General features: G+C 22.8%; 3 protein-coding genes across 3 annotated transcripts; 1 reads left to right on the top strand and 2 right to left on the bottom strand.

Annotated features, from left to right (window-relative positions):
- Window positions 1–262: 262 nt before the first annotated feature.
- LOC105365794 (probable ATP-dependent RNA helicase YTHDC2) lies at window positions 263–6,312 on the bottom strand. The gene is made up of 8 exons (XM_011504044.1): window positions 6,300–6,312; window positions 4,096–4,310; window positions 3,836–4,029; window positions 1,655–3,731; window positions 1,196–1,582; window positions 857–1,110; window positions 412–755; window positions 263–341 (listed from the first exon to the last, which is right to left on the bottom strand). The coding sequence occupies exons 2-8, from the start codon at window positions 4,287–4,289 to the stop codon at window positions 330–332; spliced, it is 3,462 nt and encodes a 1,153-aa protein (XP_011502346.1). The 5' UTR covers window positions 4,290–4,310; window positions 6,300–6,312; the 3' UTR covers window positions 263–329.
- Window positions 6,313–9,505: 3,193 nt separating this feature from the next.
- Window positions 9,506–12,017, top strand: Cog8 (conserved oligomeric Golgi complex subunit 8). The gene is made up of 10 exons (XM_011504043.1): window positions 9,506–9,725; window positions 9,785–9,856; window positions 9,962–10,086; window positions 10,152–10,427; window positions 10,507–10,720; window positions 10,783–10,937; window positions 11,004–11,279; window positions 11,405–11,593; window positions 11,662–11,817; window positions 11,880–12,017. The coding sequence occupies exons 1-10, from the start codon at window positions 9,671–9,673 to the stop codon at window positions 12,015–12,017; spliced, it is 1,656 nt and encodes a 551-aa protein (XP_011502345.1). The 5' UTR covers window positions 9,506–9,670.
- Window positions 12,018–12,387: 370 nt separating this feature from the next.
- Window positions 12,388–14,748, bottom strand: LOC105365835 (THAP domain-containing protein 5). Its single transcript, XM_011504093.1, has 3 exons — window positions 14,563–14,748; window positions 12,954–13,823; window positions 12,388–12,457 (listed from the first exon to the last, which is right to left on the bottom strand). Exons 1-3 carry the CDS (start codon window positions 14,640–14,642, stop codon window positions 12,388–12,390), a joined length of 1,020 nt encoding a protein of 339 aa, XP_011502395.1. The 5' UTR covers window positions 14,643–14,748.
- Between the last annotated feature and the right edge of the window lie 5,816 nt (window positions 14,749–20,564).

Genomic DNA, 20,564 nt, shown 5'->3' with positions numbered 1-20,564 from the left:
AGTGAAAACTAAATATCAAAATTAATTCATTTTGATTAAAATATATTTAATTATAACAGTACTAATAATATGCTTCGGTTATTTTAAGTAAATAATTAAACATTATTTAAATAAGATAAATTGTCTTTGTTTAAATTTATAATCTTAAAATTTAAGTTTTTTTAAGTTTGTTTTTTTATCTTACAGTTTAAGATAATTTTATAAATTTAAATTAAATTAAAACTCAATCATTTTTATTTAATAAGCATTATATTATAATACATTATTAAACTTAATACACTTAAATTAATGAGTATTCTTTATGCCATTAATTACATATATGATTAATACTAATTATTTTTCTGTAAAAAAAATTAAAAATTTTTATTTATATTAAAAAGAAATATAATTAATTTTATTATGAATAATTACGTCTTCATAATCTTCTGAACGTCTGGAACTGGCAGGATAATAATCAACAAGCAGTGGTCGAGGTCTTTGACCTATACCCAATGGTTGTTGTAGTCCACATGCTTGTTCTTCATTAGTAATAACTGTTATCAACGTTTTAATGACTTGTTCATCTAACTGAGACATTATTTTATTAGGATTTTTCATACGACGTAAGAATAATGCATTCCATTTTTGTCTTAAGTGTAAAATAAATTTTGCAACATCTGGATCAACATTAAATATTATCCAATCATCAAGTTTTAATACTGTCGTACCTTTATAGCTTTCATCAACTTCTGAATCAGACTCACTTTCTGGTATAGCTGCAAATAAGAAATAATGAAACTACAACAAAATTTCTGAATTTTTTTAATTTTTGAATTGAAAATTAAAAAACTAAATATAATAAAATACTTTTATTTACATTCAGCCTCAAAAATAACATCCATTGGTAATCGTGCTGGCCCGCTAAATAATACTACAGTAATTGGATTGACTATAGTGACTGTTTGAACATGACAAAATTTTCCCGAATGACTCATTTCCTCATAAAGCAACCAATCAGAAGGTAAAGATTTTACATTAGCTGTATGTGTTGGAGTTGACATTGATTGATAAAATAAATTTGAAAAATCTCTTAAAGTAGATGTTGGATGAAAAACAACTTGTACTTCTTTTCTATTAATTAAAAAATAAATTAAAAATTATTCCATGTTATAAATAAAATCTTTTCACAATTTCTTTTATTTAAATGAATACCTACTGTGTTCTCAATTGATCATGTTCTCGATCTACTCTAATTAAGTTTGGATACAAACCAGCTGTTAAAGCTGCTTTAACAACAGCCCAATTTTCAGAATTAGAATTTAAATCTCTAATATCACCTGATCCTCTAGCTTTTACAAAACCAGAAGCTCGAAGTTGACCAAGAAGCTGTGTTCTCATACCAACAACCATTTCCATTACTGCAGCTGATACAAAATTTTTTTCACAAAATACTGTTTCCCAACCATTTGCTCTTGAATTCTGCCAAATTTGAAAAGCTCTCAAAACTGCCATATGATCTGAATAAGTGTTAGCAGCAAATTCTTTACGAGCAAGCATTGCTGCTTGTTTTTCTTTAGACTGGCAAGGAATAACAAATGGATCTCTAAAATTACAATATTATGATCTAACAGATTTTTTTTAAATTCTATTTTAAATAAATACTATATATACTTACTTATACACTAAACTACATACTATTGTCAATATAGGATCTAAACATTTTAAAACAACAGCATAAAGTAACATTTTCCCTAAACGTGGTTCAATCGGTAAATCAAGCAAATGACTTCCCAATTCAGTAAGATCTTCCCATGGATCTAATGCATCAATTGTTTTAAGTAATTGGACTGCATTTCTGGTTACTGAATTTGAAGGAGGCTCAACAGCTCTTTCTAAAAAATCAACTATAGGTGTGTTTCCAGGTGCCAAATGCTTTGTATAAAGACAAAGTTGCTGTACAGGTAACCTTAAGATTTCTGGAGTCTGATATTGTTGCATATTACAGTAATGAAACAAAGAGTATAATCGATAGCATATACCTTTTCGACATCTACCAGCACGTCTGCTTCGCTGCTGAGCACTTACTTGTGATATTAAATTAGAGCGAAACATACAAATACCAGATTCAGCATCGAATGATTTTTCTTTTATTTTTCCACAATCAATAACATACACAACATCATCAATAGTTATACTAGTTTCAGCAATGTTCGTAGAAAGAATAATTTTTCGAAAACCTTGAGTACTAGGTTTAAATACTTTTTTCTGATCACTTGTTTGCATATTTGAATGAAGAATATACAAACTATAACGATTACCTTGATTTAACTTATTTTCACCATTAATTTTTTCTCTCATAGTAATAATATCAGCATATCCTGGTAAAAATACTAAAATTGATCCCAAAGGCATTTTTAAATGAATATGTACAATCAACATTAAAAGAAGATTGTAGTCAATATTTTTATCATTAAATGAGTTATAATAAATATCAAGTAAAATTTTATTGTCTTCTGAAATAGATACATTTTGAATATTTGATAATTCATCTTCTTGCAGTATAAAGTCATATGTTGTCATGTAAGTTTTTATTAATTCAGCACATTCTAATTGATTCATATGTTTCGCCCAATCAAAAGCAGTCCAATTATTACAAGATCTAAGATTCACATTTATACCAATGTTAAGAAGTTGTTCTATAATATTTAAATATCCATGGCCTGCAGCAATCATTAGCACACTAACAAGTGTTTCTGAATGTTGATAATCTATAGAAATATTTTCTGTATTCATAAAATGTAAGAGTTGAATCAAATCATCTTCCACTTTAAAAAACCATGCATCAGCCATACATTTATCTATTTTTTCTATTATCCGTGATTTTATTTGAACTTTTTCTAAAATAGTTTCATTATGTTTTAAAATTGGTACTAAAAAAGATTTTTGTTTATTCTTATTAGATTTTGATAATTGTAATGTATACTGAATCCAAGATTCTAAAATCTCACATTTTTGTTTATTATTTATAAATTCTTTTTCTTTCATTAACATTTCTTTAGTTATATAATTAGTTATTTTTAAAATATCATCTATGTAATAAATATCTACATCATATAGTTTTTCAGGTATATTAATGACAGGACAATTATTAAAATATTTTACAAATATAGACACATCCATATTTGCACTCATTAAAATCACTTTTAAAGATCTATATTTTATAAGAGCATCCTTTAATGCAATTAATAAAAAATCACAAAATCTATCTCGTTCATGAACCTCATCTACAATTATATGTGTTATTACTCCTAAAGCTGAATCTTCACCCATTAATGTTCTTAAAAGAACGCCATTGGTACAATAAGTTAAAAGAGTTTTTGGTGCAACTCTACTTTCTAATCTTATTTGGTAACCAAATGTTTGTCCAATTTTTTCATCTCTTTCAAATGCTACTCTTTCAGCAACCGATACAGCTGATAATCTTCTTGGTTGAGTACAAATTATTCTGCATGCTTGATTATTTTGTTGACAATTTTCTAAAATAAACTGAGGAATTTGTGTTGTTTTTCCACAACCTGATTCTCCTAATATAATAATAACTTGATTAGTAGATAGTGTTTGTATGATTTCTTTTTTTTTACTAATTACAGTCAATGAATTACGAAAATTCAATATATCATAATTAACTTTTAATTGAGGAACTTGTGGTATACTATTATTTAATCTTCCCATTGCCTTAGTATTAGTATTAACTAAAAATAATTCATATTCTTATTTACAAAATAAATAATTAAGAAATAGTAGATAACCAAGACTTTTTTTAAAGTACTATCTTATATAAACATGAAATTTGTACCTTCATTTTCAACTGTTCTTTCTCTTTCAGTAGGAGGCAATAAGTCTCTACGTTCCTTATTATCAAGAGGAAATTTCTTAATTAAATTATAAATTGATTGTCTTGATGATTTTTCTAATTTAATAACTGCATCCTTTTGAACTATTGTGGAACATTCTCGTTTATAGACTGTCAAAAATCTGTTAGATCCACGACTACAATATCATGTTTTAATATAAATGTTCTTATATTTAATACAATAATTAAAATTATTTAATTACCCTCTACTTTTTGATTTTAAACCTATATGACGAGCTAAATTATGAATATAAGCTCTTTCTTCAGCAGTATACGATGAGGGAAATTCTAATTCTTTTTGGTCAATTGTATTCATTAACTTTTTAATTGTTAAATTAACAGCAATTCTAGTATCCTCTCCTATTTCACGATATCGTTGGTTTTTACGACGCAACATTGTAATAATTTTATAAAATTTCTAAACTTACAATAAAATAGACAAGTTTTAAAATATAAATTATATAAATAAGTATTACATAATCTTATGTTTACTACAGTTAGTTAGAAAAATGATATAATTGTACATAGGAATTCTAAAAGTAACAAATAAACTAAATTTCGATTAATAATATAAATTAAATACAAAATTTTTTTTAATTCTTATAAAAAATAATATTTATCATAAATTATAAAAACATAAGTTAATATCATGCTATAAATGTTTATACTTTTATTATTATATCTTTCAATAAAAAATAATAAAAACGTATTAAGATCAAAACAAAGATTTTGTATTAAACACAAAATAAAATTTTGTAAATTTTTTAACAAATAATTTTTAAGTTGAAACAAATGATATCTTAACAGACACTATAAATAAAAAGTATATTCATGTGTCTAGCACAATGGAATATAATATATAAATATTCACACGCTTATGTGCATATAGGCATGCATTCGTACATGCATACATCCATATAAATTTACAACGCCGGCTTAGCGATTATATATTGTGTTTAAAAAAGTAAGAATGTAACAGAACTATTTATCTTTCAAAAAAAGATTTTTTTGTTTGCTAGTCTAATTGTAATACAAACATTTTCAAATTAAAATTCATATAATCATATATAAAACATTAATTATATAAATGTTAAAATAAAAAATAGTAATATTCTTATTCGCATACGCATTGTAAATGTATGTACTAATATATATATAGCATGACATTTCATGTAATAAAATTGCATGCACGGATAGAACTATATATATGTATGCCTATAATATTCAAATATTCATATGCAGATGTATAAAATATCAAAAAATGAAGATATATATTAAATATATTTACTTGTGATTTATATTTTTATTTGCCGATACTTTTATCATATGAGAAAGAACAAATTTAACACATTGTTTTTCTTCGATGTAATGTTATATTAAATTACAATTAAATTTTTAAAAATAATTTGAAAGTCATATTATTTTGTATTTATCTGTATTATACTTATTTTTAATTTAAATAATATTAATTTAAAACAATATTTCCTACAATATAAAATTCAATCAATGATAATAGATATTTCACAAAGTGTTGTTTTTTGTTATTATTGATGGTTATTAGAACTTTGCAGAATTCAATATTTTTATCGAATTTATATACGTAAGAAACAATTATGAATAAAGAAAACTATACAATTAACAGTTTCGACACTATTACATTTATTGTTGAAAAAATTTAATGTTAATTATTTAAAAAATGTTTGTTATCACATATCGAATACGGGAGTTCACCACACGTCAGATAAATTATTTCATAATTTACTCCTCTTTGATAACTTTTATCAGTAATTTTTTCAATGCACGGCTCTAGACGAATCTTATTTTTGGTTCTTATTGATGAATAGTATAGATTGATGTCATTAGAAAAACACTGTTTGACTTGCCATGACCTTGATTAACATCGATTTACTTTTATTTTGCACCATATTTTTTAAAGCTCTCGTTTACAATTATCCAATCTGAGCGTTATTATTTGAATTGTTATGTATAAATCCGATGCCGGCATTTTATATATAGTTCTTGTAAACAGTTTAAAAATTTATATTTACTTGAATTACATTATTGATGTGTTGAATTTAGTGATGGAAGGTTATATACTATGTTCAATTACAACGATGCAGTTGTTTCGAACTAATCATATGGTGAATAATTTACCAATACGAGATACTCCTTGTTGCTGATGGTGCTGATGTTCTTGTTGATCTTGTAAGGATCAGCACTTGATTATGCACCTCCTTAAAGTGAGTATTTTTGTGCTATGTTAATAAAAACGTTATGATAATTTTATAAGGATTAGCAATGATTATGTATACTCCTTATTAGAGTATGGTTTGTGCTGTGTTAATAATAGCGTCATGCTAATTTTGTAAGGATTAGTATTGATTATGCACATACTTTGTTTACTCACAGTGATACAGTAGCGTTGATCTGGTCCTGTGATAACAAATGTTACTTGTTGATAGTGATGATTTGTTACTGATTTTGCAAGGATCAGTTATGAATTGTGTCCACTCCTTGATTGGAGTTTGTCTTGTTTTTTTTTGTAGTCTGGCTTTTTCTTGATATAAAGGAGACAGTGTCAACACCTTTATTTGTGCAGCACAGGAGAATTGACGCGTCTTCCTTCTATGGTGGCCTTACTCAGATAGACCTTTTTCACTATAGTGTCCACAGTAAGTGAGCGAGTCCGTGCTCGAAGCGTGCTTCCTTTTAAATATTCCTTATAATGCTGATAAGAATGGGAGTGATTGTGGTGCTAGAAAATAATGGATGCGATTGTAGTGCTAGAAAACGATGGATGCGATTATGTACTTTTTTCAGGTGATTAACAACGGTTGGGGTTTTCCCAGAATCTATAACGGTTGGGCTTTTCCAGAAATTAAACATTCGAGAGATTCTCGGAATCTCGAACAAGTATGAAAAAAATTTTACGATACTGTTTATTATTTTTTGTTTTTATAGATGAATTGACTGATAGTATCTTTGTCATTTGTAAGGATGATGAAATTTTGTAATTGTGTTTAAAAAAACCCGCTCCTTTTGTATCATTACATACTTTTAACACTTTTAACTTTACATTATTGAATGTAAATAATATATGATAATAACTTATAAAATAAAATATTTATTTTTAGAAATTATTTTTTCTATAAATCAAATAAAATCAATTAAAATTAAAATATAAATGTAAGGCATTATAAATACTGAATGAAAAAATTAATTAAAAACTTAATTATCTATAACTAATTAATTATAATTCTAGAATTTTTATTTTGCAATATTTTATTTATAACTTTGTAGATGTTAATCGTATGGATATTTGTAAAATGGTGTGATGTTATACAACGAAAATGACAATATGCAGTTCGTATAAAAACTTAATTTTATTTTCTTTAAAAAAAAAATTCAATTATGTAAATAAAATAAAAATAATAGACAAAGTTAAAGAATAGAGAGATCCTGATCGGCCTTATTATTGCACAATAAATGATATTTAATATTATTCTCAGGTAGAGCTTGTAAGTTCAACTGTTTGATTTTAATACAATAAAAAAATAATAAGAATTACGAAAGTATCCATAAAATAATATACATAATATACATTTATAATGCAAATAATATATATTTAACCAAATATATAACCCTTTGTTAAATAATATATTCGGAATTGGAGCATTTTTCCAATATCTTCGGTTCTCGAAATTTTATTACCCTTCTAGTTCTCGAATTTGTAAACATTTGACTCCTGGAATTCTCGAAGCTTCTATAGCTTATTCTCGAACGTCCTACAATGTTTATCTAGTCTCCGCATAGCAACATCAATTGAATTCTCCAAACTTTCAAAACTTCGCTTTCGCGGAATTCTCGAATCTTCTAAAGCTTGATCGACGAACGTTCTGCAAATCTGTCTAGTCTCCGCATAGCAACATCTAAACATTGTTACCAGCTAACTTAGTTGCCGCGTGGATATTTAAAGAAGCGCGCATCAAGACACGTTGCCTGTTATTCCTCCAAATCAGTTACTCGTCCTAGTCAGTCATCTACGCTTCAGCCACGATATTAAGCTGGAGTCTACAGTAGAGAGCTCGTCACACGATCACACTCTCTCACTGCAGCAATGAACACACGTTCAATTCTCCACTGTGCACCGGTTAACAACCTGTGAAGGGTGCTGACTGCAGTACAAGGAAATAGTTGACTACAAGAAGCATAGTATCGAAGTACTCCTTAACACGAAGTATACCAGTAGTCTCTATTGAGGCGAACCACCAACCAAATTCCATACTCCCTGCATGAGTATGATCGGCTCTACCTGCTAGTCTTTACAACGTTAGTCCAGACCACAAAACCAATCTATACTCCTCAAAGAGTATACACAATCCATTGCTGATCCTTACAATATCATCAACAACATCGTCACCATCACCGAGGAACAACTACATCGTTGTGATAGAACATAGTTGACAGTCTCCCATGAGAAGTGAATCCAGAATAACAATACTGTAATTGTCAATAAACCAAAATTAACTATGTTTTAAAGAAGTCTGCACACAATGTACATCTCTATAGACCTTCCACTTTAATCCTTATTTAATCATTGATAAGGCGGGTGGCAAATTAATTGAACTATTGAACTTGGCAGTTCGAGCCAGAAAATCAAATACATTTTCAAACAAAGCCAGTGTAATAATAAGAAACCCTTTCTAGAATATTAAGTATTTAATTTAGATTTCATATTTTAAATTGCGTTAAAAATTATTACTCGTGATGAGATACGATCGATACAGTGTGAATAGCAATTAGACTTAAAATCTAATTATAATATATTAATTGTACAAGATAAAAATAAAATCTATGTTTTATTTTACAATGACTTGTTATTATATCATTTATATAATTTAGCTTTATTGGAGTTAAACAAGAATTAGTATTTAAACTATTTTTAAATGATTCTTATATCTGTGCGAATTTTAATACAAATTACAGTCTTGTAAAAATATTATTTGTATAACAATATACTCTTTAACTTTAAGTTTATTTTAAAATTGAAGATATCCATTTAAATTATTTATAAAAATCAAATTATAATTTGTAAATATGAAATAATATAAAAAACTCATTAATAAACTATAGAATTATTCAATTTTATATATAAAAAATACTTGGATAATGAAAAATGTTATCCGATAACTATAATATATCAAGATAAGTATAATATTGTACACAGAATAAAATATCATCATTTTTTTTCCTTAGTTCTACTTTAAAAATTCAATAAAAATATAATTTTTGTTAATAAAATAAAATATATTCAATATAAGTTATAGAATATTAATTTAGAAATTAAACATATTTGTTAAGGCGCCATTACCAATGATTTGAGGATTTGTTATATGAAATCATTTGTTTTATTTTTATTTCTAAATATAATATTTATATAATCATTTTAACTAAAAGTAAAATATTTTTCAATTTGTTACATATATTTTTTAATTTTATTGATAGAACTTATTCTCTTTCGTTTATTTATTTGGAATGTGTTGATATTACGATACATTAACCAATGAGAATATAATTCTCAGTCGATATATCTTATATGTTATTTCATACGCATCTCTGAGTATAAATAATACAATATCGTTTATATTGCAATAAATTATATAAAATAATATACCTTCCACCTGGTTTATATTGAAATCACAATATCGTTTATATCGAAATAATCTATATAAAGCAATATACCTTTCATGTAATCACTATAAAAATATTGTAAATGAAATGGACATTGAAACTGAAAAAATTATTGAATTGCTATTTCCTTGTGGTATTCCAGGTAAATATATTTAATTTAAATACTTATTTTTAATGTATATAAATATTTAATTTATTTAGAATCATGGAAGGAAAATTCAGAGTTTTATCAATATTTAGCTAAAATTGGAAAATATGACATAGATGAGTTAAGTAAGTAATAGTTAAATGATTGATTATTTATAAATATATTTTTAATTATTAAATCTTTTTATATATACAGTGTATAAATATATTATTCAATATATTTATTTTTAGCTAAAGAACCTGATCGTCTTACAGATAAAAGAATTGTTATTCAACAGAGCATACAGGATTTAATTTCATCTAACTATATAACATTTGTTCATAATGCTCAAATTTTTCATGAAATATTTAAAGAAGTATTAAAATTTATGTTATATTATAACAAGTATTAATTATAACTAACTTGGAATTTTATTTGTAGTTTAATCAAACTGAAGACAAATTGGATGATTTATTAGACAAGATTCCACAATTTATAAATCAGTGTAAGTCTTTTTGTAATATATCAGAAGAAGTAAATATACATAGGAGGTTAAATAACTTAATATTGAGCAAAAATGCACAGCTTGTTGAAATTTTAGAATTACCTCAATTAATGAAGTCATTTTTACAAAATAATGAGTATAGTGAAGCTTTAGATATATCACAATATGCAAAATATATTAATGGAAAATATGGAGATATACCTGTTATAGTAGTAATTAAATGATTTAATTGCCTAACATTTATATATAAAAAAAAAATTATATAAAAAATAGCAAACATTTTATTTGTAGAACGTAATAAATGACTTAGAAAGTTGTTGGATTCTAATGGTAAAACAAGTTGTTACTTCGCTAAAAGATGATTTGTCTCTCCCAAAATGTTTGCAATTGATTGGCTTGTTACGTTCTATGGATGCATTTACAGATTCAGAATTGCGCATTAAATTTATTCAAGCTCGTGATTACTGGTTTCAAATATTTTTGAATTCTATTTCTACAAAAGATAGTATGTATAATTTTTACAAATATTTGTATTTAAATCAATTATTTACGTGTTAATTTTGTTAGCCAATGCTCATTTAACAAGAACAATTGAACTATCAAGAATACATTTGTTCAATATTGTAACACAATATAAAGCAATATTCAATGATTATCTTACTTTTGATAGAGGCAGTACAATCAATGATTCTGCCATTTTTTATCAATGGTTAAAAGAAAAGGTAACTTATATTTTATAAAATAGATTTGGATATTTTTAAAATTATTTTCTTTTCTTTTGATAAAAGGTTTTGCTATTTCTTACAACTTTGGAGCAAGATTTACCATGTGTCAATTCAATTGATTCAATTCTTAGTCAATGTACATATTTTGGGTTATCTTTTGGTAGGGTTGGAGCAGATTTTACAGGTCTTATAGCTGATATTTTTATAAAAATAATAGATACTAAAATTAAAAGTAATATATTGAAATCTACTAAAAAATTTGAAAAGAATCTTGAAAATTTTACATTAGCTCATACAATGCAAAAATCTGATATAAAAAGTGTGCCAGTTATTAAGTCTGTAAGATAATAATTTTATTAATATTTAATTGACTCATATAACAGTACCTACACAATTTTATATAAATTAATTAATTTATAATAATTTGCATACTATTATATTTACAATTATTGTTATAAAATTAGGAAAATCCACCCGAGCAATTAGTAGAATTCTATCCTCTTGCTGAATATTGCAATGATCTAATAGCGCTATTTAATGAACTGAGATTAAATGTTCCAATAGCCTTAGTTCAATCACTTACTGTTTTCTTACAAAATTCATTACGTATACTTGCCATTACAATGTTTTCTTTTTATAAAAATCGAGATCAGGTATGTATTTTTTGACATATTAAAATGTGAATTAATTAAATAGATGGGTAAATCATTTTCAATGTTAGATTTTAATGCCAGTTGATAAACAAAATATGGTTCAGTTTTTTGAATGCTTGAGTGAACAATTGATTCCTTATATTCAATTCTGTATTCATGCTTTATTTCCACCAAATCAAGTAGCAACATATTTTGGAACTTCGGTTAGTCAATTACAAAAAGAAGTAAGTAAATATATACATAAAAATTAAAAATGTTATATAATTAAAGTATATTATTTTAATAGGAAATATCTTATTTAAATAAAAAATATATTATTGAACCCATCAAATCTCTTTTGCCCATAAAAAATATTTCTGTGGATACTTATTTAAGTAATACATTTTATTCTAAGGATTCACTTCTGATACACAAAATGGAATAAAATCAGTGTAATTAATATTTACTAAAAAATCAGTTAATTTTTCTCTAATTAAATAAAATTCAAAAAAACTTTTCAATTATATTATTAAAACAAAATATTTAAAATTGAATAATTAAAGAATTTGTACAAAATTATCTTAAAATTAATTAATATAAATCATAATAAAAATTAATTAAATACTTATAAAAATGTTTTTTATTTACAATTAATAATGTATACATACACCTCATTAAAAACACTTCAATGACAGTTTTTTGATAAATTATTAAATTTATCTTTTTATACTAAATATATTAAAATTAATGAAATTTCATAAAAATATGTTATATTAAAAATATTTTATATACATTTTAAAAACTAAGTCATTTTTTTATAGAAAACTTTCTTTAACACCAATTGATCCCTTTCGTTGTTTGAAGTTTATGTTCAATTTAATATCTCTTTAATTTTTTAGTATCTTTGAATTCCTCATACTTATTTATTTTCGAATTTATGGATTTAACATCTAATTTTCTTTTTTGTATATAATGTTTTATTATACATAAATCTTGATCTAAATGTTGATTATTTTTCGATTGTCCGATTGTTGTTTTAACAATAGGATTTATTAGTCTCTTATCATATCTATTATTTTCAATTTCTAAATTCTCATTTATAATAAAATTTTGCAAACTCTCTATATTTTTTATTGTATTTAATTTATTAATATTTTCTACACCAGAATTTGAATTTATAATGGGAGTACTACTTAACATTTCAATATTTTCTTTGACATTTATTAATTTATGTTGATTTATTGTTAATTTAATTAAATCATCATGTGAATACCTATTTTTTATATTATTATTAGAAGACCTAAAATAATTGTAAATATAATTAAAGATAATTTATCAAAATTAATTCTATTACATATATTTAATAAGCATATATGTTTACTTAATTATATCAAATTTAAAAGACTGTTTCACATCTATTGTTTCTCTGGATATTTCAGTATTTTTTTCAAATTTTTCTTTTTTCAGTACTGTAATTTTTCCAGTAGATGAATCAAATTTAAAAACGACAATTTTGGTTGATGAGATATCATCTACTTCAATTTCTTCCATGGAACTAGTATTCAATACATTGTTATTGTTCCGTTTAATGATATTAAATCGATTTTCTTCCACTACAGAATCTATTATTAAATTGTTTGGTGTAATAGTATTCAGTTTTTTATCAATTTGTAGTTTCAATATTGCGTGTGTTTTCTTCGTAGATACATTTTTAAAAGGTATTTTTGGTTCTTTATTATCAGATATAATTAAAACATATGGATTTAAAGTGGATAATTTTGGAGACTTAGAATTACAACATTTCATAAGATCATTTTTTATAGGAATTTTTTTCATAGATATATTAGAAGTTGACAATGAACTTATTTGTAAATTTGAAATATTATTTGATTCTTCTGTTGGTGTACATAATAATACCATCGATGATGACTTCGTTGGATTGTGTAGAATACTATTAGGGTTACTCATAATAATTTGGTGTGTTGATTCTATTTTATTCAAATACACATTAGTTTTCATTCCTTGGATAGCATTAGTATTTATTTTATCAATATAAATATTTTGAAAATGTTTTAATGGAAATATCATTGGTATGGCATTAGTTTTTAACTTAGGTTGTTTGTGTGAAAAATCAATATCATCGATATGAAAATGTCTACTACATATTCTATGATTGTCTGTGGGAAGCCAATTTGGTATTCTGATTTGACTTAACCATTTTTGAAGTAATGGTTTATTTCGAGTAGGAAATCTATAACAAAATTATACTAAATTAGTTTATTTGAAAGTTTAACTTAAATTAAGAGATTAAAAAATGCTATTTTATTCTATTAGGTTAAATAATTAACACTAATAAATAATTTTCTAATTCAGAAACAAAATGATAAAAAAAAAACTTTTCATCATTTAAATTATTAAACTATTAGAAAAAATAAATGTTTGTTATAAAAATTTGTATAAATAAGGTTACATATATTTTATTATGAATTTAATTGTTTTTATATAAATATAGTTTTATATCATTGTATGCAATATTATTAAAATGATAAATAATAGCTCTAATTACTAAATTATATGAATTTATAAATTGTAATATATAAATTTAATATATAATTTTATATTTTTACTATTGTGGTCTAAAAATATTTATCTAAATAAGATATAAGGCTTAAAAATGATTTAATATATTCAAGTTTTATATCTTTTGCAAATAAATAATTTTTTAAGTAAATTTTTAACATTTATTTACATATTGTTACATATTTATTTTTAATATTTGTTAAAAAATTTAATAATTTAAAAATTAAATTACATATGATTTTTAAAGAAGCTTTAATATTGAAATATTTTTTGAATGTAGAGTGTCATTAAAAATACAATATTGAAAGAAAATGAGAAATATGTAATTATCAATAAATATAAATCGATAAATATAGGTCGATAAATATAAAGTTTAACAGAAAGTGAGTGAAGTATAACCAAAAACTTACTTGAAATAGCCTATCTTTTGTTTTGTAATATATTTATAACTTTCACATCCTTCAAGACAGCAAGCCTGCATATTTTCCATTTTCAATGTGATAAAATTTCACATTGAACTATTATTCTCATGTATACATGTTAAAACTGTAAAAGCGAAATCTTTTAGCACTGTATAAACTACATATTTATAAATATTAAAAATATATATACTACATAATTTAAACATTTGCGCATAGGAATTGTTGTAATAAAAAATTAGGTAACTGTTAATATTTCAAATACAACAAATTATTTGAAAAACAGTTTTTTAAATATTTATATTTTAAATAATGTATATTGAAAGTAATTTAATTGTTATGTACGTTAAAGAAGTCGTGCAAAACTTTTTATATTAATATATTGGAGTAAGTAAAAATAAAAAATAACTTAGAGAAATTTTATAAAATAAATAAATATATTAGCCTAATTTAAAAAATTCCGAAAGATTACGCAAAAAATTAAAACTAAAACTGCGAACCTAGCGGAACATATACGAATTAATTTTTTTTTAATCAAACAGTAAAGAAAATTATACAAAATGCAAAAAGACGTCGAGATAAGTCTATATTACATTTTATATTATATTAACTTCCGGTGATCGAAAGAAGAAATGTGTATATGAAGATTGTCATTGTCATTCAGTTTTCACTTTATTAATTTATTTAATAAACCTTTATAATATTTTAATGTATAACTTATTAATTATAATATGCAACTTTTTATAATGTTGTAATAGAAATACAATTTAAAATGCATAATGTATTACTATGATTATTCTAATACAATATAAAGTAACAACTTGCTAAGAATTATGGAAGTATAAAAGGTTTTTATTACCATATTTCATTAATTTAATCCCATATTTTTTTATTATAAATGATAAAGAATTTTCATTATATTTTAAAATTTGATTAGTGTAATAGAATTATAAGTTGATTGCATTCCTTACCTAAAATTTTTCTCTCGTATTGATTTTAATAGGAGCCATAACCTATAGTAATATATTAATATAATAAGGTATAATATATAGAAATATAAGGTATAATAAGAATTGAAGAGGGTTAATTTTTTAATCATAAAATGATTGTTTTTTTTATTGAAAGATTCCATCATTTGGGTGAATTAATAATTTATTTTGTCGGAAACTTATAATAATTGTGGAAATATTTAAGTAAATAATATTTACATTAACAAATGATTCCGTTAGCCTAGTTAAATATGTTACAGTAGCAAGGGTTGATATGCAGATTTTATATATTTAATGTAGTTTTTAATGTATAATTAAAATTTTTTATTAAATAAAAATTTTGTCTTCATATGTGATTTTATAGATCTTTATAGGATACAATTTATTTTATAATTAATAAATTTTATTGAAAATTGTTCACCTTTACTTTTAACACTTTAAAATCAAGTTATAAATAATATAATTTATGAATACTAAAAAATTTTATTTAAAATTAAGTGTTATTTATTAAATCGTTTAAGTGAAAAACTTTTTAACTTTAACTACTATGGATACTGCTTTACTGATTTTTACACTTATCTTTTACACTTTATCTTTCTGTTTTTTCATTAAATGTTCTCATCTAACCGCTACAAATCTATAGATATAAAACAGTCTAATGATTCAAACTTATATCGATATCAAACACTAAGCTGCATTAGAATATACATCAGACTGCTTCAAATTTGTAATAACAATATTGGTTATATTTGATTAAGTCAGATAATTTTCTAAATAATAAATGTTATACTTTAATCTTAATATATTTTATGATTTTTGTATTTTTATATTTTAGATAGTTTCGATTCTCAATCAATCGTTCATGCAATTTAATAATTTGTATGTGCACAAAAATGTTATCCCTATTTTTAATTTACACTATTTGTCATTTTACATTTGTAGTTAATTTAAAGAAAACTAAATTTTATTAAAGAAGTTAGGTTTAATATGCTCACACGGTATCCTACTTTGATGCACTACAATATTCACATATTTTAAGAGAATAATAAATTGAAAAACAGGTACTATTTTGTACTATATTTTATAAGATTGGTATCTTAATAAATATATGATATGGTAATAAAATAATGAAGCAATTTAATGTATTGTGATAAAATTAAATTTGTCTTAAAAAAATATATGAAGTAAATTCTGCCTTCCATAGTATCTTGTAATTTATACGAATAATAATATATATATAAAGTAAAATGATACTGTTTATATAAATATGTGCAATATATTATTATAATTTGCAATTTGTAAAATAAATACTTTATATAATAAATAACTAAAAATATTTTTATAAGTATTAATAATAATCTGTATAAAAATTAATTCCATTAATCTGGCTCAAAGAACAAAACGTTTAGAATTAACTAAGAAAAACCACTAGATGTGTGGGAGAATGCGTGGGCAAGCGGAGGGGTTAATACATTTCTTATTGCTTATTGCACATATATTTCTTATTGCTCTTTATTCCATTTACTGCGAATTGAGAATTTATGACTCTTTCCTTTCGTGCTCTGAAAAGAACATTACAGTTCTTGTCTGCATACTAGTCTGTATACTAGTTGTACATCTTCGTCTTCTCATAAAATAATTATTAATTTAAATTAAAATTGAATTAAAAATATATATATTAATATGAAATACATATGAAATAAATTGGACTTATTAAAATACGATTTCAAATAGCATCATAAATGTTTAAAAATGTTCACATTAATTGATTTTGGTCAGTTACATCATATACATATAAATATAATTTTTTTTGTGATTTTTTAATAAAAAAATTGTTATTTAATTATTACTAATTCTTAAAGTATTTATTTAAATGAATATTATTAATTAAATAATTTTTAATTACTTTTTAAATAAAAGGTATGTTTTTCGATACATTTGGTACATACAAATATTTCATGATGTACATAATTATATTGTGAATCCAACAAATATTTAGAGATTATTTAAATCATTAAGAAAATGGTACTTATTCTTAAAAATACATAATAAATCTATTAATTTCAGTTACTTATATATTATGTATAGTGCTAAAATTTAATATAATAATATAATAAACATAATTTCTGCATTTATTCAAATCCATAAATTGCAATTCTATTAATTTTTCCAATTATTCTTAAGGACAGCTTAAATATTTATTACGTTTTTGTTATATATAATTATAACTTAGAAAATCACAACTTGCATTATTCTCGTCTATTGCTATAATGCCAATTAATGTTAATATATTTGTAAATTATTGTTCCTACTCATTAAAAGTTTTCTGTTGCTTTTATCAATTTTAAACATTATTAAAATAAAGGAAGAAAATAAAAAATACATAAAATAATATACAAACTATATTATATAGTTAATAAACATGTATATATAACAATTTTTGTGAATTTAATGAAACTCAATTTATCATCATATAATAAGTATCAAAGTGAATCAAATATTATTAGCTAAATTTCTATTAATCATTTGAATTATCTATTTGTTTATTATACATAAAATTATTAGTGTACCCATTTATTCACTTAAGAAACATATATACACGTCATTTTCACACATTAATCATTTGTAATACTTTTAATACAAAATCAATAAAATTTATATTCTATCAATATTTGTATATACATTAAGGTTATGTATAGAAATAAGTTTTAATAAGAGAATGTTTTCACTGTTGATAAAAACTTATGCCAGCTTTTAATAATTATTAGATACACAATTATTTAAAATCATGAATAGATATTTCATGAAATATAATATGCATAGTACATTTTACAATATTATAATGTTCATAATACAATTTACATATTATTCTTTCCTATATGTATTATACCTTTAGATATTATAGTTTAAAAATAAAAATTTATTAACATTTATAATCTATTAAGTGAATTTTTTATTTTTTTTACTTATAAATTAAATTTTAAAAAATTAAGTATAATAATTTCATTTACTTTTCAATAAAATGTTTTTATCAAACGTAAATAATTTTCTGAATAATAATTGTTTATATATATACATCACCGATGTAAGCATTATTTTCAGTATTTTTTTTTAACATAAATACTACATCAGTTATATCATATTTTATAGAAAATATCTTTTGAAAATTTCAAATCAAGTATGTTTTTCCAGAAATACAAAATAAATAATTTAAATAATTGAGAGTAACAAAATAATGAAGATAATAATAAAAGACACCAAAAAAGATGTTGACATTAATGGTAAATATAAATAAATGTATATGTAGGATTGTTTATAATTGATTCAATTTTCCGTCATGTTTCTTACAATTAAGATATATCAAATTTCAAATGTAGATATCCTATAACAATAAATTTATTTTTAGTAAATTCATTTCAAAATTATTAATAAATTAATAATTTAAAATATTATGAATTTTGTCTTGTATAAATATTTGTAAAATTTTTAATCATATTCTAAAATCAAATTGAAATACAAAAATATAAATTTAAAAAAGATAATCAAATTGATCGACAAGTTGGTGATGGTAATATTATTGAACAGATGAATGATATAAATAAAAACTTATCAGATATAAAAGATAATGTTGATTCATTTAGTAACCTAAAAAAATTTTCGTTCGACGATAATGTTAAAAGTGAAAGAAAGAAAAATATCGCTATTAAAAATATTAACAATATGGCCTTCTCTAATTCTCAAAATCAAGAACAGATACAATTGACCAAAAGTATATCTGTAAAACATTTTCATTTGGATATAAATAATTCACCGTTTGAACACAGAATCGAATTAGATCAGCATGCTTTAGGTTATATGCATTTATTTATTTACAATTCGTATTGTTAAATAAAAATTAATGTACTAATTTCTGTAATCAATTATGTTTTTATTTCTAACAAATCGGATTATAATTACATAATTAAACAAATAAGTGAACAACTATTCATATAATGCAGCATCATAAAAGTGAAATTATTTTAATGCCTAATTAAAATTTTATTTAAAATAATTTTGTGCTTTGAAAATGATGATTGCATTATATAGATAAAATATAACAACGAAGAAATTTTGTATAATTCAATTTTCAGGGTGTTCTTTTTTGTTTTTGAATTTTGGTAAATTTGACGCATTCTTATCCCACTGATTTATAATATATGATACAGATGCATTTTTAATATCTATTCAATATTTTATATAAAAAGATGCTTTTATAAGTATAATATTTTGTGTTTATTATACATATATATAATATTTAATTAATTTGATATAATAATAATCAAATTATTTAATAAATAAATATCATATTAAATAGATTTTATTAATAGACATATGATTACCAAAAAAATATTTATAATTTTATAATTATTGCAAAGGCAATAACGACTTTTAATTAATTACCTGGTTAGAATATTAATCTTTAAAATATAATAATTTTTCCAATTTTAAAAATCAAAAATATAGTAAAAAATAAAAAGCATTGTTTTAACAATGTATACAAATTACATGAAAATAATGAAATTTATTAAAACAAATCAAATTCAAATTATTTTATTTAAAAAAATGATCTTTTCAGATATTATTTTATTAAGTCAATATGATATATAGATGGTTAACAACTTTCGTACCTAGTATTTAGTTTTCATAAAAATTGTTGAAAAAAGTTGATTCATATAGGTTTTTATTTAATATAATAAATACTATAAATTATAATTGTAAATACTAACAAATTTTTTTTAACTTTTAAAGTAAACTTATTTAGTATGATTTCTAAATATGTTAAAATATGTATTATTTTTTCACTTTTTTCACTTCTTTTAAACAACATAATTGACAAACTTTATTTTGAAGCTCAGAAATACAAAAATTAATAATTTGTTAATAGTTTGTAATTGTTTTGTTAATATTTTGGTAATAGTATTTTTTAAATTAACGCTAGAAAGTATCTTATTTCTTAAATTTATT

This window comes from Ceratosolen solmsi, unplaced genomic scaffold (assembly GCF_000503995.2).
Source record: "Ceratosolen solmsi marchali unplaced genomic scaffold, CerSol_1.0 scaffold26, whole genome shotgun sequence".
NCBI classification, from domain to species: domain Eukaryota; kingdom Metazoa; phylum Arthropoda; class Insecta; order Hymenoptera; family Agaonidae; genus Ceratosolen; species Ceratosolen solmsi.
Note: the sequence above shows the minus strand (reverse complement) of the source record. Positions and strands in the feature narration are given on the sequence as shown.

What these genes read in the sequence shown, in the direction of transcription:
- LOC105365794 (XM_011504044.1), bottom strand. Translation starts at nt 4,289, where the DNA reads ATGTTGCGTCGTAAAAACCAACGATATCGTGAAATAGGAGAGGATACT. An exon ending in AAGAACAGTTGAAAATGAAG is followed by an intron (nt 3,732 to 3,835) that starts GTACAAATTTCA and finishes AATTATTTTTAG; the next exon opens with TTAATACTAATACTAAGGCA. An exon ending in TGTTATTTTTGAGGCTGAAT is followed by an intron (nt 756 to 856) that starts GTAAATAAAAGT and finishes TCTTATTTGCAG; the next exon opens with CTATACCAGAAAGTGAGTCT.
- Cog8 (XM_011504043.1), top strand. Translation starts at nt 9,671, where the DNA reads ATGGACATTGAAACTGAAAAAATTATTGAATTGCTATTTCCTTGTGGT. An exon ending in GAGATATACCTGTTATAGTA is followed by an intron (nt 10,428 to 10,506) that starts GTAATTAAATGA and finishes TTTTATTTGTAG; the next exon opens with AACGTAATAAATGACTTAGA. An exon ending in TTCTATTTCTACAAAAGATA is followed by an intron (nt 10,721 to 10,782) that starts GTATGTATAATT and finishes TAATTTTGTTAG; the next exon opens with CCAATGCTCATTTAACAAGA.
- LOC105365835 (XM_011504093.1), bottom strand. Translation starts at nt 14,642, where the DNA reads ATGGAAAATATGCAGGCTTGCTGTCTTGAAGGATGTGAAAGTTATAAA. An exon ending in CAAAAGATAGGCTATTTCAA is followed by an intron (nt 13,824 to 14,562) that starts GTAAGTTTTTGG and finishes ATTTTGTTATAG; the next exon opens with ATTTCCTACTCGAAATAAAC. An exon ending in TTTAAATTTGATATAATTAA is followed by an intron (nt 12,458 to 12,953) that starts GTAAACATATAT and finishes AAAAAATTAAAG; the next exon opens with AGATATTAAATTGAACATAA.